At 49.0% G+C, this 17,135-nt stretch overlaps 1 protein-coding gene across 1 annotated transcript in view; it reads left to right on the forward strand.

The window, feature by feature from the left end:
• KSR2 (kinase suppressor of ras 2) overlaps positions 1-17,135 on the forward strand; it is a gene marked incomplete at both ends in the record, with an annotated part of 396,922 nt that overhangs the window by 226,263 nt on the left and 153,524 nt on the right. Inside the window, one exon of the mRNA XM_079718072.1 lies at positions 5,408-5,592. Coding sequence (XP_079574198.1) covers positions 5,408-5,592 — 185 coding nt within the window. The remainder of the gene's footprint in view (positions 1-5,407; positions 5,593-17,135) is intronic.

Consider the following 17,135-nt stretch of genomic DNA (forward strand, 5'->3'; position numbering starts at 1 on the left):
TCACTCTTCTGGGGTCTCTCACCATAGATTAGTTTTGCCTGTTCTTGAACTCAGTGTAAATGGAATAGTAATGGACTCATACAACATAGAAATGTTTTGTGGCTGGCTTTTTTGGCCCAACACTGTATTTTTGAGACTCAGCCATATTGTAGTATAGCAGTAGTTTCCTCTTTTTCATTGTCATGCATTAGTCAAATAAATGAGTATACTGCGATACTCAACTTTTAAAATACAAAAATGGCATCCACGTCTCATCTAAAAGCATTGCATGTTCCTCCACACCTGGGGAAATGCAGCTTCTGTTGTCTGACTGACTCATCAGTGCTCCTTTTTTTGCCAGGGCCCCTGTTGATTCTTGCCATGCTCTGGGCATGCTTAAGCCAGAAATGAGGGTTGTTGCCTGTGGCCAAGGACCACAATGGATTCTCAATAAACATCCTCCCAATGTTAGGCTTTTCCAAACCTCCTCCTTCCCCAGGCTCGAGCAGCTGAGCCGAGGGTCCCTAAGTACTCCCCTCACCTCCACCCCGTCTCACCCAAGAACTGGTGTTATTCTTTGGCTTTGAAAGGGTCTTTCCTGGAGACCTCCTCTTGGGTAATCAGATCAGGCCAACTGCAAAGGATTTAAATGGCCCAGTTTGAGAGGGAGGGGCAGCTCACGCAGCTCTGGGTTAGACCAGCAGGCATTTTTTTCCTGTTTGGGGAAATGGCTACTGGATTAGCACTTTGCTGCCCAGGGTGGTGTGTGAGAATGTGTGTTTGTGCCTGTCCTCCTGCCATGCCTGTGAGGAGCCTGCCTGTTCCCAGCCCTGTCATTTCCTGCCAGTCGGCAGGGCCAGATGCCCCAGACCCCATTAATGCTGTGCTGAGGGGTTTGGCTGGTGAAGGCTTTCAAGTGCAAAGGGATACAACCCCACACTTGAGGAAGCTGAGGGGCCGTGTGAGCCAGCGGCTCGGCTTAGCTCAAAATCCAGCAGACTTTGGGGAGAGGAAACGGTGCAAAGCCTAAGCATCAGTCTGGGACTTCCCCTGGCAACCTTTGTGATAAGGCTCTGAGAGGCTAGCTGGCAAATGGGCATCGATCAGGAGACTTATGAGTATAGAGCTGTCTGCCAGATCCAGACAGAGGTGGCCAGAGGCTGGCGAAAGAAATAAGATGCATCTCCGCCCTCAAGGAGCCCATATTTGAGAATTAACTGGGAAGATGCTGATAAACAGTCCTCCTGACTCACAGATCAAAACTGGGACACAGTCCTTTAGAATTCCCCGCGCCACCCCCCCACCCCAAGATGGAGGATGTCAGGTCCTAGCCTGAGCTGGGGTACATGGACGTGGTTGGGAGTCTGTGGACCCGGCATCTGATCTTGGCTCTGCCACTGTGGCGTGCCTGCTTTGTGTTAGGTGCTGGGGATACACATTCTTCCCATGTGTGTGGGGAACACAGGCCATGGGGGAGACAGACATTCAGTAACCACATAAGTAAATGCAGAATTCACATAGGCTAGGAGCACATGTAGCCTAGAGATCTGACTAGTTCTGAGCATTGGGGACAGAGTTTCTAAGGAAGTGATGCCTAAAGGTGAGTAGGTCTCCACTAACAGGATGAGGAATAGCGCCCCAGGCAGAGGGACAGCATGTGCAAAGGCCCTGAGGTGGATGACAACTTGGTGTGGTCAAGGACCAGGGAGATGACCAGAGTCAGAGCGTGACAAGGTGACGGTAAAGAAGTTGGAGAGAGGGTGTTGAGGGTACTATGAAGCTTTTGTAAGCCATGGGAAGGGAGAACAATGGAAAACCTTTGGAAGTTTTTAAGCTGAGGGTGACCTGATACAATGTACCATTTTTAAACATCACTTTAACTGCTGGGTAGAAAATACATTGTAAAGAATTAAAAGTCAGATGGTGTTATTCAGCCATTAAAAGGAATGATGTTTTGATACATGCTACAACATGGATGAACCTCAAAAACATGACACTAAGTGAAAGAAGCCAGACGCAAAAGGTCACATATTGGATGATTCATTCCATTTATATGAAATACCTGGAATAGGCAAATCCTTAGAGACAGAAAACATTAGTGATTGCCAGGGGCTGTAGCCAAGGGGAATGGAGAGTAATGGTTTCATGGGTAGAGGGTTTTCTTTTGGGATGAGGAAAATATTTGGGGTGCTAAATAGAGGTAGTGTTTGCACAGCATTGTGAATACTTAATGCTACTGAGTTGTTCACTTTAAAATGGCTAACTTTATGTGAATTTTACCTCAATACAAAAAAAACAAAGCAAAGGGAAACAAAAGTGGGATTAGGATTTTAAGAGGCAGTAGCAGCAGTAGTTTAGGTGAGGGAGGAAGGTGGCTTGGTCCAGACCTGTGGGCTGGAGATGGAAAGTAACGAACCAATGTGAAGAGGTGAGAATTCTCAGGATCCTTTTCGTTCAAATATGCTATGCAAGTCAGGAAGGTTGGAAGAACCTTTCTAGAGGCCAACATTGGACTAGGCCTTTGCTGTCCCTGGTAAAACAAGCACATTTTCCTAGGCCCAGTTTGTGGTCCAGCCATGTCAGAGAGCCCTTCCAGAAAGCGGCATGTCCACCCAGTGCTGATACAGCCCCAGAGGATGGAGCTGCCCGTGCCAGTGTTTCATTTTGCTGCTTTCCCCAGAATTGGCCCCATTTCCAGAAAAATACATTTATGTAATAGATATCTAATATCCTGTGAAGATCATGGAGAGGATGTTCTTTTTAACTGCATCTACAGGATATACTGAAAAATATCCACTAAATTTTAGTCACAGTCACAGTCACCAGACACAGTCGATTGTGTCTGTTTTCCCCTCCAAGCATGTCTGGGTAATGAGCACAGATGGTAAAGGTGAATCCTACATCCTGTCTACAAAGACTTCCTTGGTGGGTGGGAAGCGATAGAGAATTTCCTTCCGCTTTCTCGGATTAAATAGCCATTCATCCTCCCACTTTCTCTTCTTCCTGTCCTCTCTTCCTCCCTTCTTTCTATCCATCTTTCCATCCTACCATCCCCTCCTCCTTCACTACATCCATCCATCCATCACCCTTTCATCCTTTGACCTTTTCACCCTTCCATCCATCCATCCCTCCATCCATCCATTCTTCCATCCATCCTCCCCTTCCCCATCCTTCCATCTTCTCATTCTCTCTTTCATTCTATCCATTTTCCCTCCCATTCTTTCATCTTCTCATCCTCTCTGTCCTTCATTCATTCCATCCTTCCACTTTTCACCCTTTTCCCCTCTATCCACCCACCCATCCATCCATCCATCCATCCATCCATCTGTCCAACTAACATTTATTTATACACACCCCTTTTCTGCTCCCTCTGTGGCCATGAGTGAAGCAGCATTGAGCTACTATTACACCTGTGCTGGGTTAGACTTGCTTCTTCTTTTTATTTTATTTTATTTTAAAAAAATTGAAGTATAGTTGATTTACAGTGTTGTGTTATTTTCTGCTGTACAGCAAAGTGAATCAGTTACACATATACATACGTCCACTCTTTTTTAGATTCCTTTCCCATATAGGTCATTACGGAGTATTGAGAAGAGTTCCCTGTGCTCTACAGTAGGTCCTTATTAGTGATCTGTTTTACATATAGACTTGGTTCTTCTTGTTCAAGGGACCTGGCCTCATCACTTAGTGGCCCGGTGCCTCAAGGCTGCCATCTGTGTTTGGGAGATCATCATGGTACCTGTTGCTGCAGGGTTTGACTGCATCCTCTTAATCTGCCAAGGGTCGTGGTGGGTTGAGGGAGCTGCTGGATGTTTCAGGTGAAAAACATGGCTTGGCTTCAGTTTTTGGCTTCTTCAAGGTTAAGCCCCTGCTATACAGACAGCCACTTTAACCTGGTCCTAGTGACGTTCACATCAGGTCGCCTGAACCCTCATTCTGTGCTGGGCCCCGTGCCAAGCACGTGATCCCGTAGCGTCGTCATCCATCCTTCTTAGGTAGGTGCTGTGGTTTCCCCCATCGTCCAGGTGAGGACACTGAGGCACGAATAGGTGAGATCACTTTCCTGAGGTCACAGTCAGGACCCAGGCTCCAGACTCCCTGACCCCAAAGCCTGCAAGTGTAACCCCTACATTGCACTCCCTCTGTGTAGACGCCTTTGTGACTCTCCACCACTGGACGCTCGTGTGGAATGAAATGCCGCCACCCCCGCTGCCTGCTCTTCTGCAGCCACGGTTCGGTTCGGGGTGAGCCGGCCAGCGCGTGCTGCTCTAGCAGGAGGTGCCTTCCTGGGCCTTGCTTGCAGACCCCCGCGGGGACGAGGAGCAGGGATGCCCGCGCAGGCGCTGCGGGGGGCAACTCTGCAGGCACACTTGAACTCCTTAAAGCTGAGGGGCAGCAGACCTCCTGGAGAGGGTGACTTTTAGGCTGCCTGTGTGGGAGGCTTCTAGTCTTAAATGAACACCCCTTCCTGGGCCCTGCATCCGGATCTGTGAACATTTGCGAGGCAGGTTTGTTTTGGCCACAAGAGGGCGCCCAACTCCTGGCCACACCTGAACAGGGCACTGGGGGAGTTGGGGGTTGGGGGGAAGGCGGTGAGATTAATTTTGGACCAAACTCTCTTCAGCTGATCACCTAAACTCTTGGGGAAGGGGAGAAATGTTTCAGAACCAGCCCAAGAGGTACATTCTATTCAGCTGGGGCCGAGCTAGAGGCTGGGAGCTCCAACAACAAAAACCACAGGTTCCGACCCTCAGGGAGCTCACAGTCAGGCCTGGAAGATGGAGAATTAAAATGCAGCGTTATGAGTGGCCGTCTTCATCCAGATCGATCATTTAATGAACATTTCGTGAGCACCTACTGTGTGCCAGGCTCCGTGCTGGTTACCAAAGATGGAGAAACGAACAATACAGAGTCACTGGCCTCAAAGACCCTCAGTCCACTTGGGAGACAGAGCCTAAAAGAACAAATTTGGAAAATATAGGAAAGTGCAGCCACAGAGATATATAGAGAATATTTTAGGAGGATGGAGGAGGAACACCAACCCAAGCTAGGAGGAAAGGGGGAGGATCAGGGAAGGCTTCCTGTAGGAAGAGCACTCAACCCTGGTTGGGATGGACTGGGGTGTCAAGGAAGGCTTCCTGGAGGAGAGGACACCAGAGTTGTAAAAAAACATATGGGGCCTTGACCCGACAAAGAAGGGGAGGGTTTCCCAGGCCGTGGGAAGAGGATAAGGCAAGGGTTGGAGGTGAGAAGCAGCACAAAATATGTGGCTGGAGCCCAGTGGGAGGGAGCCGGAGAGGGTGGCAGGGCCAGATGAAGGTGGGGAGTGGTTACTGGGTGCCACGCTAAGGAGATTGGGTCCCCCTGCTCTCACTGTGTGTGCTTAGGGATACATTTCCCTCTCTTCTTTTTTCCGTCTCCCTTTCAGAGCCAAGAAGAAAAGCAAGCCGTTGAACCTCAAGATCCACAGCAGCGTGGGCAGCTGTGAGAATATCCCCTCCCAGCAGCGCTCCCCGCTGCTGTCCGAGCGCTCGCTCCGCTCCTTCTTCGTGGGACACGCGACCTTCCTGCCCTCCACCCCTCCCGTCCACTCCGAGGCCAACTTCTCCTCAAGTAAGTGCCCAGCAGCTGCACCTGCTGCCCTCCGCGCCCGGGGCGCGCCCTCTTCTTTTCCTTCCGCGAAAATACTCGGGAAATGCGCGCGGAACACGCCTCATCCGTAGTCCTCCTGCCGCCTCCACCTGCGGCACTTATGCCCCTGGGGATGGTTTCGGAGAGAAGGGGGCATCATTGGGAGGCTGTTGTCATTGGTCCCATGTGCCTCCTCTTTTTAGGCCTGCAGGTGTGTAGGGATGACAGCGGGAAGCAAGCACGCAGGGCATTAAAGGAAACATCAGCCTTTTTCTCTCCTCTGCTTCTCAGCAGTCTGGTCACAGGGTTTTTCCTGGCCACTGTGGATAAGGCATCTCTGATTCAATTTCGTAATTTTCTCCACCACCGCGGGTCAATGCGCATAACCTTTACATCTCAAAGATGGATTTGGGTTCAAACTGGGCTGAGCATGGCCTGGAGTGGCTTACATTCTGCTCCCATGAATTTTGCAACAAAGTGGTTATTCCTGGGAGAAGAAATGGAACTTTCTGGTGATCAAGAGCTGAGGTCTCAGAAGGCGTTTAATCTTCTCTGCCTAGAGGCCCCTTTTGCTGAACAGGCACAGGTGTGGTCAGAGGGGAGCCCCTGAAAAAAGCCCAGCCAGTCCGCCAGCCAAGACAAAAACTTTATTGCCTGGGAACTCAGGAAGAGGAGGGTGTGCTAGAATTTGTAGGAAATAACCCCTTGCCCTTAATACAGCCAGACTGTGTCCACATGTTGATGCTCTGATAAATGATAAGTGATGTTTACTGAGCACCAGTATGTGCTACTCACCCACATGTGTGACATCATTTAGTTCTTGCAATAATCATTGGTACAGATGGATTATTCTCATGGTATAGATGAAGAAACTGAGGCCCAGGGACATCAAAGAATTGCCTAAAGTCACACAGCTATGGAGTAGTTGAGTCAGGATTTGAATCTGATTCTTTCTCACTCCAGAGTATACAAGCTTATCTATCATGCCTGATTTGATAACCAAGTTCCTCAAATATCCAGTGGGATACCTGTCTCTAAATGTGGGGTTCTATTCTTTACCTTTACATAAGGGTTTTAAAACTATTTTTAGGGAGGCCATGGGCCCTTTAAGAATTGGATGCAATCTATGAATTTTCTCCCTGGAAAACTGCACACGTAACATCCAACACAAATGTCCAGTGTCAAGACTGTTGGGTTCAGAACCTCTGCCTTAGCCCAGCTGGATGGTTGACCCGGGGCAGAACCGTGAACTCAGTTTACAAGCCACAGATGTGTCTCATGAGTCCACTGCAGGAATCAGTGGAGGGTCTGGTACCAGAAGAGACTTGTGTGGACATCAGTTAGGATAAGTTCCAGAGCCTGGCTTATCTCAGTGCCCAGAGGGTAGAGGCCCTGAATCAAGCAAACTAAAATAGCACTCACGACACACGTCAGCACCAGAAGGCCAATTTATCAATTTGTCAAGAGAAATCACTGTCAGAGAGACTAGAAACACTCCATGACAGTGGGTGGGCCTGCGTGGCAGTCAGAGGGCTGCGTGGTGAGCCTGGACGAGAAAAAAGGGGATGACATATCCGATCGATGTGTAACGACAGCAGGGTGGGGCAGGGTGTCATGGCCCTGGAGGGAGCTGCCTGGGTTCCAGTCCCAGCTCTGTTACTTTTGAGCAGTGTGCGAACCTCGAGCAAGTCAAGAGCCTCTCTGAGCCTCAGTTTCCTTAATCTGTAAAATGGGGATAACAATAGCTTCAGGTCATAGATGGTTGTGAAGATTAGATCAGCTCATATTTGTCAAGTTGTCTGCACAGTAGTTGGCACAGAGTAAGTGCCTGATAAATGACAGCTGTTGTTCTGATGTTTATTGCCTCCTTAGCCTAGTAGCATTTCCATCCTCTGGCTCTATGGTTAATTTTGAGGCTGTGGCTAAATGCCTTTCAGTTCACACTCCCCACTTCCTTACGGCCCTAAGAGTGCTTGGAATTTACCTTGGCGTGATGCTGGGCGGCTGCTTCCAACAGCCATCTGTCTTCAAGCATCGCCATCCCGTGAGTGAATGTCAGCATGGCCACCTCAGAGGGCTTGACCATAGCCCTGCACTTTAATTCTGGCCAGAGTAGAAACATTTCCAGCTTGCTGAAAAAAAAGAAAAAAAAAAAACAACAACACAACCCACAGACTTGCACTTTCAGACCTCTGCTTCTGCCAAAGAGTTTTGCAAGGATTCACCATAGCTCCCCACTTTTCATGCCTGCCCCATCTGCATCTGAGAGGAGAGGCTTCTCTGCTTGCCTGTGGGCAGGAGCAAAGTTCTGAATTAAAATCAGCTCCTGATACTAAGATGCCCTAGAAGCACTATTGTCTTTTTGGACAGTCCTGGTCCTTGTATGCAGAGAGGTTGCTCTCTGATCTCCCAGGAAGGAGAAAAATAGCATTTTAGTCTCAGTGGGGGAACAAGTGTTTAACCCAAATATTAGCTGGACCCCTATGGACCAGTCCCATTTTCTTTGATCCTAACAAATGATAGAAACAGAGGCAGCCTGTTGGAATAGGCTCCAGATCAGGAAATGAGACTCTCTCTGCTGAAGTCTCAGTGTTGTCACCAATTGTCTGTATGACCTTTGTCCCTGCTGAGCACATCAGCTGCACTGTCACAGTTAAGATTCACTGCACTCTTTGAGGCAGACATCATCGTTCCCATGTTACAGATCAGGAAACTGAGGCTCCAAAAGGTGAGTGATCTTGCCCATGTTGTTGATTTTGAATCCAAATGCAAATCTAACCTGCATCCCGTCTTCCTGTCTCTATCTGGGTTTCAGTTTCCCCAACTGTAAAATAAGAGACTCCACGCAGGTCCATTCCAGAGCTTAGAAACCCTAAGGCTTACCCAGTGAGTATGCAAAGTGGCTTTTCCTAGGCAGATCTTTTGACTCACTTAGAATGCTGATTTTGGAGTCTCCAGGCCAGGGCTGTTGGGAGAACACAGCTGCTGGCACCGGCTCCCCCATGCTTCCAACAGTCCCGATCTCATGTTACTCTGAGTTGCAGAGGAGAACTTCCTGCCTCTGGGCCCCAGTGCCAGCCTTCCTCCCATGACCCAGCCAAGGGAACCTCTGAGGCTGTGTCCCTACCAGTCTGAGTCTGTCCGCCCATTTGTCACAGTCAGCTCTGGCTCTGGCTGTGCTGTGAAGGGTGGTGGTCCTGCATCTTGTTACCCCTGATGGTAATGCCTGGAGTCAGCATTAGGAAGATTCCAGCTGCAGAGTGGCCGAGTGTTGGACCCTTGGGGTGCCTAGCCGCCTCGGATGGGCTGCGAGAAGCACTTAACCTCCTTGGGGCTCACCCTCCTTCCTTGGTCTGGGGGTGACAAACAGGGGGAGGGAGGGAAGTAGAAGGAGCCCTGGCTTCTGAGGAATCTGTCTCTTAAGGTTAGCTATGGACGAAACATAAGGTATTAGACTCTGCTGCTCAGTGTGGAAGATGCTGACTCAGGAGTGAACCTGTTTCCCAGAGAAGTAGAGAACCACGGACTTACATCTCCACCCTCGCTTTATTTATTTATTCCATGCTGCCTTCATGCATGCCATGTTACCCCTGTGGTATCTGATTGGATGCCCTCCACCCATGGACCATTTTTGGTCCAATAAGCTGTGTGTCTTTGGCTCCTTGGAGGGCATCTCTGATCCCAGCTGACTCAGGTAGCCTCTATGATCCCTATAAAGAAGCTTCTTCAGAATGAAAAAAATGCCACTTCCATCATCATTCATTACTGGCTGGCACAAGTGATTTGGGGTTTGTAGCAACTAAGTGGTGGCTGACATATCTTTGGGCACATCACTGAACCTTGTGGGCCCGTTTCTACCCGGCAAGGATGTAGTGAGAACAAAATGAGGAAATCATGTAAGTTTCCTAGCACAGGGGCCAGAGCTTAGAGCCCTGAATATCAATAAAGGGTAGCTCGGGGAGCTATTGCTGTACATTATGTGATGGGATAGCTTGTAACAATGATGAAAATGATGGTAATAATAGCAGTTGGCATTTACTGTGTGTTGACAATGTCCCAAGCATCATCAGTTCAGGAGAGGCCATTTACTTCTATTATTTTGTTTAAGCTTCACAGTCCTCCATCAGGTAGGTACTATTATGATCCCCATTTTACAGATGAAGAAACTGGGGCTGAGAGATTTAAGTAACTGGCTCAAGGTCACAGGCCAGGAAGGAGGTGGAGTTTGCAGTCATTCTGAATCCGCCAGTCTGCAGTGCTGGGGTGTGAAATGGCAACGCTGTCTCCACTGGAACTTGCTTGCTCAAGACGTAGGGAGCTTAACTTGTTCAAGGTTTCCCTCTGGCACCCTTGCTTAGTTGGGGGATTGTATGCTGGGGGCCAGCCTTGCTCCAAGGATGCCTCTTGTTCACCAGAGCGTTGTGCTTGCTCAGCGATCGGCACCCATGCTGGCTAGCAAACTATTACCCCGCCAGACTCTGGTGCTGATATTTAGGGGACCCACTGTGCCAGGTGGTAGCCATTCCTGTGGGGGCCAGGCAGCTGCAGAACGTGGCCAGAAGATGTCATCCTGAACACCTTTGGTAGAAGGTTAGGAATGATGGGGGACTTTTGCCACCTGCAGTTTTCTGGGAGTTCATTAGCTGCCTGGGGGTGGGAGGTTGAGCACTTCAGGGCAGCAGCTACAGAAGCCAACAAGTGACTGATGATACCCGGACATCCGCACCTTGGCCCCAGTGGTACCAGCTGGAGTTTGATATGAGGCCCCGATCTTATGAAATATTGTCCTTCACCAGGTGTTTGAAAGACAGCATGCCCTCACCTTGTCCCATCTCACCGTGCCCTCTTCTCATCTCTTCTCCAAGCAACTCCTGTTCTTTGTCCTGGAGACACAGCAACAGGTAGCTGACCCTCAGTTGAGGGCCCTGAGGCTGAGTCAGAAGCCTGATTTGTTAGGGTGGCAGCAGCAGGTAGCAATAAAGACTGATGAAGCCGAGCTGTGGCCTCCCAAGAAACCAGGCACTGGGAGGGTTGTACAGAGACTCAGGATGGGGGTGATTATACATTGTGGTTTAATGATCCTTGAGACCAAGTTTCATTACCCTCCCTCCGCCCGGAAGAGGGGCAGGAGGAGTGCGTGTCTTGACAAAAATCGGCTGCCTGAACCATATTCTCATCTCAGAATCAGGAGAGATTCTGAGAAATTTGCGTCTGACCTGATACAGTGGTGGCAATTCCAAGGGGAAAACATATATCCTGTTCATATATCCTGAAGGAGTTTTCCCCCCAAGAATGAGCCAGCGGAAGGCCTGCTCCCACTGCCCTCACCCAGGAGACACAAGAAGCACCCATGTCCCATGTCACCTGGCATGTTTGCTATATTTAGAAACCAGCAGGTCGCTAACACGTACTGACCATCTGCCCTTGCCTGGCAGGTGCTGGTGTAGGTGCTTTATAGGCATTCAGATATATACACCTGGGAGCAAGTGAAATGATACAGCAAGTTTCATAATGAAACATTCATTCCTTGCACCATGCCTCTCCCAATCCTGCCTTTTAAAAACCCTTTCTGTGTCTGCTTCCTCTGGTGGACACTTCCACCATTTAAACTAGGTTGTACCAGTTTGTTGTGCTCAAAGCGTGTCCCAGAACAGCACCACCTGAAAGCTTGTGAGAAATGCAGATTCTTACTTTCCGCCTTCAAGACCCACTGCATCAGAAGCCCTGGGGAGTGTCTAGGATCCTCTATGTCCACCAGCCCTCCAGGGGGTTTTGCATGTGAACATTTGAGCATCACTCGGTTATATGTCATTTTTTTTAAAGCTTCTTTTGGAAGTAGTTTCAAACTTATAGAAAAGTTGCAAAAACAATACAGAGGATTCCTGTACCCCTTAAACTCAGAATCGCTAGTTTTTAACGTTTCTTTACATTTGCTTCCTCTCTCCAGTTCCCCCGCCCCCAGCCCTGATTTCTCCCTCTCTCTCTCTCCCTCCCTCTTTCTCTCTCTCTCCCTCCCTCCCTCTCTCTCTCTCTCTCTCTCTCTCTCTCCCTCCCTCTCTCTCTCTCTCTCTCTCTCCCCCCCCTCCTTTTGGTGGACCACTGGAGGCTAGGTTGTATACTCTCTTGTATAACCACACAGAGTTACCAGATTTAATAAACTTATCTGATCAAGACTTGCATCTAACCATCTTCCAATTTCAGCAATTTGTCTCAATAGCATCCTTTAGAGCATTTTTTTTTTTCTGGCTCAGGATTCAGTATGGGGTCACCTACCGCATTTAGCGGTTGTGTCAAGGGCTTGTGTCAAGGAACAGTTCCTTAGCCCTCGTCATTTGTGACTTTGATATTTTCGAAGAGTAGGGACCAGCTGCTTTACAGAATGTCCTTCAGTTTGGGTTTGTCTGATGTTTTCGCATGGTTAGACTCAGGCCGTGCAGTCTTGGCAGGACTTCTATGTAAGGGGTGTTGTGTTTTACTTTGTGCAGACCCTCTTTGTGGGCCCAGGGCTGCCAGATCTTTGGCTTTTTCAAAAGAGGTCAGAGACCGTGACATTTATGAGAAGACTCCCAGTTTTAAAATGTAAGCACCCAGTGAAAAATCTTTCAATGATGCGTGAACCAGTTTAAATAACCCCATGGGCTTGTGGGTCCTATTTGGTCTTGGGGTTCCCAGTTTTTAACCTCTGTTCTAGAATCATGGAGGTCAGAACTGGTAGGTGCCTCAAAAATCACTGAGTGCAAGCTCTCATTTTACAGATGGAGAAACTGAGGCCAGAGAGTGGAAGGGACTTGCCCAGGATTACAGAGCTGGGGTTTGAACCTAGGTCTCCTGGGGCCTAACTAATGGTTCTCTCCGTTACACCAAGATGGTTGCAAAACTGAAGCTTCTAAAAGTGCTTCTGAAAGTGCCCGAGAGGAGGAAAACAGTGCCTTCATTTAAAAGATGACGTTTTGTGTGTACGGGGGTGCTGGTGCTGTGTGTGTGTGTTGGGGGAGTGCATGCACGTAGGTATGTATGTTTTATGTGAGGCTACTGCTGGATTTCTTTTTTAAATTATTTGTTTATTTATTTATTTATTTATGGCTGTGTTGGGTCTTCGTTTCTGTGCAAGGGCTTTCTCTAGTTGTGGCAAACGCGGGCCACTCTTCATTGCGGTGCGCGGGCCTCCCACTGTCGCAGCCTCTCTTGTTGCTGAGCACAGGCTCCAGACGCGCAGGCTCAGTAATTGTGGCTCACGGACCCAGTTGCTCCGCGGCATGTGGGATCCTCCCAGACCAGGGCTCGAACCCATGTCCCCTGCATTGGCAGGCAGACTCTCAACCACTGCGCCATCAGGGAAGCCCCTACTGCTGGATTTTATCAACTCCCTCTTCTCTGATCTGCCCGTATATTTTGGAATTCCTGCCTTAGCACAAAGAGTTTGGGCTCAGCATGCAATGGGCAACCTTAGACCTTTTGTTATGATTGCTCCCACCAGGAATTGTGGCAGCAAAAATCGGTTGGCAAGTGGTTGGTGCTAGGAGCCAGGGGGGTCATTTGTGCTTCTTGGAGTGAGCCCTGATCCTCAGTCAGGTACACACTGGCGGCACGGGCATCCCGTTCCCTGTCATCAGGACCTGTGTCTGATTGTGCCTTTGTCCTAGTAACAACCCCTCCTGCACAAATAAATGTTTTTGAACAGACAGTACCATTTTTGAGCATTCACTTTGTGGCCAGCATTGTGGGCCTTCAGCTACTCAGGATCTAGAGAGCAAAGGAGAAAGGATTCTGCTTGTTGCCCTCCAGAGCTGTAGAGCTGGCTGGTTTGGGCTTCACTGAGGCAGGGGCTGAAGTTGCTAGACTCCGATGTAGTCTTTGGGATTTTATGGATGGCTGTCCTGCTTTAACTGACCAGAGAAGCAGGCTCCCAAGCAAAACTGCCAAAAACTATTTTGTTAATCAGAAAATAAGCAGGTCTTCATTGCTGTACGATGGTGGTAGTATGGACATATGCCTTGGTTTCAAGTGACAGTAAACACACTTGAGCTTTTTTTTTTAGTGTCAAGGTAACTTATTGGCACATGTAGCTGAAAAGCCCAGGGGTTGCATGAGCTTCAGGCTTGGCTGGATCTAGGGGCTCAGTTCATGTCAGGACTCCATATCTCTCAGCTTTGCTCTTCTCCAGGATGGCTTCACTCTTCGGCTTTCCATGTGGTGGCGACATGGCCTTAGAAGTCTCAGCCCCTTCCCTCTTCTGGTCCATAGTAAAGGAATGAGATTGTTTAATCTGAGATTCACCGAGTCAACCAGCGTGACCACATTGCCACCTCTGAACCAACTGGTAGGGTCAGGGAAATGGGATGGAAATTTACTGGCTTAATCCTGGGCTGTGATCTTTACTTTGGGGCTTAGAAATGGAGGATTTTGCCTAAAAATGGAACATGAATGCTGGGGAAGCTGACAATCAGTGCCCATTAGAGTAAAAATGATTAACGAGGGTCCCTGTCCTCAGGGGCTTTGAGGAGCATCTTCCTGGCCAGATTAGTTCATGATCCAAGATAGTGGGGCCATGTCTTCACTATTGTACAGACAACCCTTTCCTTTTTCTGTGTCTCCCTTGGGCTGTGTTTCTCAGTGATCCCTGGCAAGGAATTTCTTTTCTATCTCTCTGACACTCCTGGGGAGTCTCCAGGAAGCACACAACCTGCCAGGGAAGGTTAACCCCCGGTTCCTGGTGGAGACTCAGCTCCACTCTCAAGGTGAAGCCATAGCATCCTGGCATTAGCCAGGCACGGAATTGAGAGTTACACAAACCTGGGCTTGAATCTCATTTCTGCCATTTATTAGCTAACATCTCTGAGCCTCAGTTTCCCCATCTTCAAAATGGGCCTAATAGGCCTTTCTTGTGGAGTGGTTATCAGGATGAAATAAAAGGATGCTGAGCACTGTGCCTGGTGCCTAGGAAGCATCACCTGTGTTGCTGTGGTCATCGATACTATTTTACAGTGTTGGGGTTTCGGTCAACTTTGGTCCTCCCTGGTTTCCGCTGGACATCAGTCCACCCCCCACCATACCTAAATGGAACCGTCATTACTGATTGAATTCCTGACGTGTAAAGTGTGATACTGAGTGTATTAGTCCTTGTGGGCTGTTAGGGTCCTTGTGCCCATACCTGCCATAAGCGACATGTCCTTTGCTAATTCTGATAACAGAAGCTTTTCTTTTCACAGACGTAGGGTCTGCTCTTCTTCTCATCCCCAGGACTGTGCTCCCAGGCTCCCCTCCTGACCTTTCCTGTCACTCAAGTGCCACACAGGCTGTCCTGCTCTAGGGTGTAGCTCTGATGACTCTAATTCTCATCCCAGGCATTTTACCTTTCTGTTACTCCTTTTGAGTGGGAAGAGTCCTCCTTCTCCGAAGAACAGGCTGCTTCCTAGGCCTCAGGGGGACCTGTCACAGCCCCCTATCCCTGCTGGCCTGGGGAAGTCCCGGCCTTTCCATGCCGCCTTTAGCCTCGGCACTTTCTGGAAACCACAGCAGCCACTGTGACTATTTAGGCCAGGGCTCAGCTACTTTTTCTATAAAGGTCCAGAGAGCAAATATTTCCAGCTTTGCAAGTCGACAGTCTCAACGACTGTCTCTTCGATAGTGTCATGAACACAGCCTTAGGTGACCGAAGGGGCAGGTCTGTGTCCCAATAAAGCTTTATTTACAAAACAGGCAGTGGGCTGACTTGGGCTCAGACTTCAGAGCTAAACAAGACCGGGTTTCAGAGCCCAGCTTTGCCCCCTACTGGCCGGGAGGCCTCGGGTGAGTGAGGTCTCTGAGCTGCAGTTTCTCATCTGCAAAGTTAGGAGAACGGTCGGGTCTCCCTCACAGGGCCGTTGTAAGATTAAATGAGAGAACGCCTGTAAACTGCTAGCACAGGGCCAGGCACATGGTGAGCAGGCAATAAATGTCAGCAATTACTATTTATACAATGTTACTAATGTGTGTATCTGTTCTATATAACACATATACGTTATACATGTTACATGCACGAACACACACAGAACTGAAGCAGTGTGGTTTTTGGTGAGGCTTCTCCACTCACCTTATTTAATGAGGCCACTTGGTCCCCATGAGAAACCAAGGCTTTTCTCAAAGGCCCCATTTCCTCTGTCAGGGGCTCCACGCCCACAGCCCAGCTCGTCCACACTGAGGTGGCCGCCCCTTCACAACCCCTTCTGAGCAGTCTGGGGTCCTGTTTCCATGGGCATTGGATGGGGAGGCAGACTATGAAATCGAGGTTTGCACCAAGGACAATACAGCCTCTGCTCACGTGTAAACTTAATTCAGATGGATGGTGTGGGGGAGCCAGGCGTCTGGACAGAGGAAGCAGCCCTCTGGTGCCCAGTTTCTCGTCCGTTTGGAAATCCCACAGAACCTGGACAAAGGAGTGGGGGTTATTGGCGAAAGAGGGGGACCTGGCTTAGAGACCTCCAAGACTGCATTTGTCAGGGCTTTTTCTGGTGCAGAGACCCACCACATACCAGCTTCAGCAAATAAAAGGGAACTTTCTGGTTTAGGTACTGAAAAAAAATCTAGACATAAACAAGGCTTCAGGAATGGCTGTATCCAGGAGCTCAGTGTCATCAAGCCATGTTCCTTTTCTCTCCCATCTCACAGTCCTGCTTTATGGGTGTCATTCTCAGTTAGGCTCTCCCTTCACGGTGACCCTTGGCTGCTTCAGGCTTCCATCTTTATAGATCTAAGTGCATCCACCCCACTGAACCAGCTGGATTGCGATGAAGGGGAATAGATCTCCAAGGAACACCTGGATGCTGTAACTCCCAGAATAGGGATGCTGAGCAGGGAAGAGCAACAACTGCCCCTATAAAAAGCCACTGATGTGTGGGTTAGGTACCTGTGATTCATACTCTCACTTGTTTCTCTCCTCATTGAGTAGCCAGGGGGATGAACAATTACTAATTCAGAAAAAGAGAATGAACCTATTTGATGAGTATTATTTCCTTTTCGGTCTACTTGAGATTCCTACTTTCAGAGGGTGTCAGAAATCTTTCTTTTCCCCTTCACCATCGACTTCCAGCTGGCTTGAAGTAAGAAGGAGCTACTTCTAGCCTGGTGGTTCCAACCTTGGCTGTATGTCCCCATCACCTGGGTGAGGGGAGCCTTTCAAAATTCTGATTCCCGGGCTGCACCCCTGTCCAGTGACATCAGAGCCGCTGGAGGGTGAGGCCCAGGCATCAGTACTTTTTAATGCTCCCCGGCTGATCGCAATATGCAGCCAAGGCCGAGAATCACTGATCCAGCCAGAGTGGCCAGCGTATTCAGAAGCTATCCTAGACAGGTGGAGGTAAGTTCTTGTAGGATTTTCTGAACACCTGTGTCCTCAGTGTAGGTGCTGCAGACTTTCTCTTCTCATCTCAAGCGCTGGATATAAATAGAAGACAAGTTTTGGTCTGCAGTGTCATCCCATGTGATTTACAGGTGCTGGGGTCCTGCCAGGGCCGTGATTCACCGCTGCCATTCTTGCTTGCTAACAC

The sequence above is a fragment of the Hyperoodon ampullatus genome (genome assembly GCF_949752795.1).
Source record: "Hyperoodon ampullatus genome assembly, chromosome: 13".
In the NCBI taxonomy this organism is placed as follows: domain Eukaryota; kingdom Metazoa; phylum Chordata; class Mammalia; order Artiodactyla; family Ziphiidae; genus Hyperoodon; species Hyperoodon ampullatus.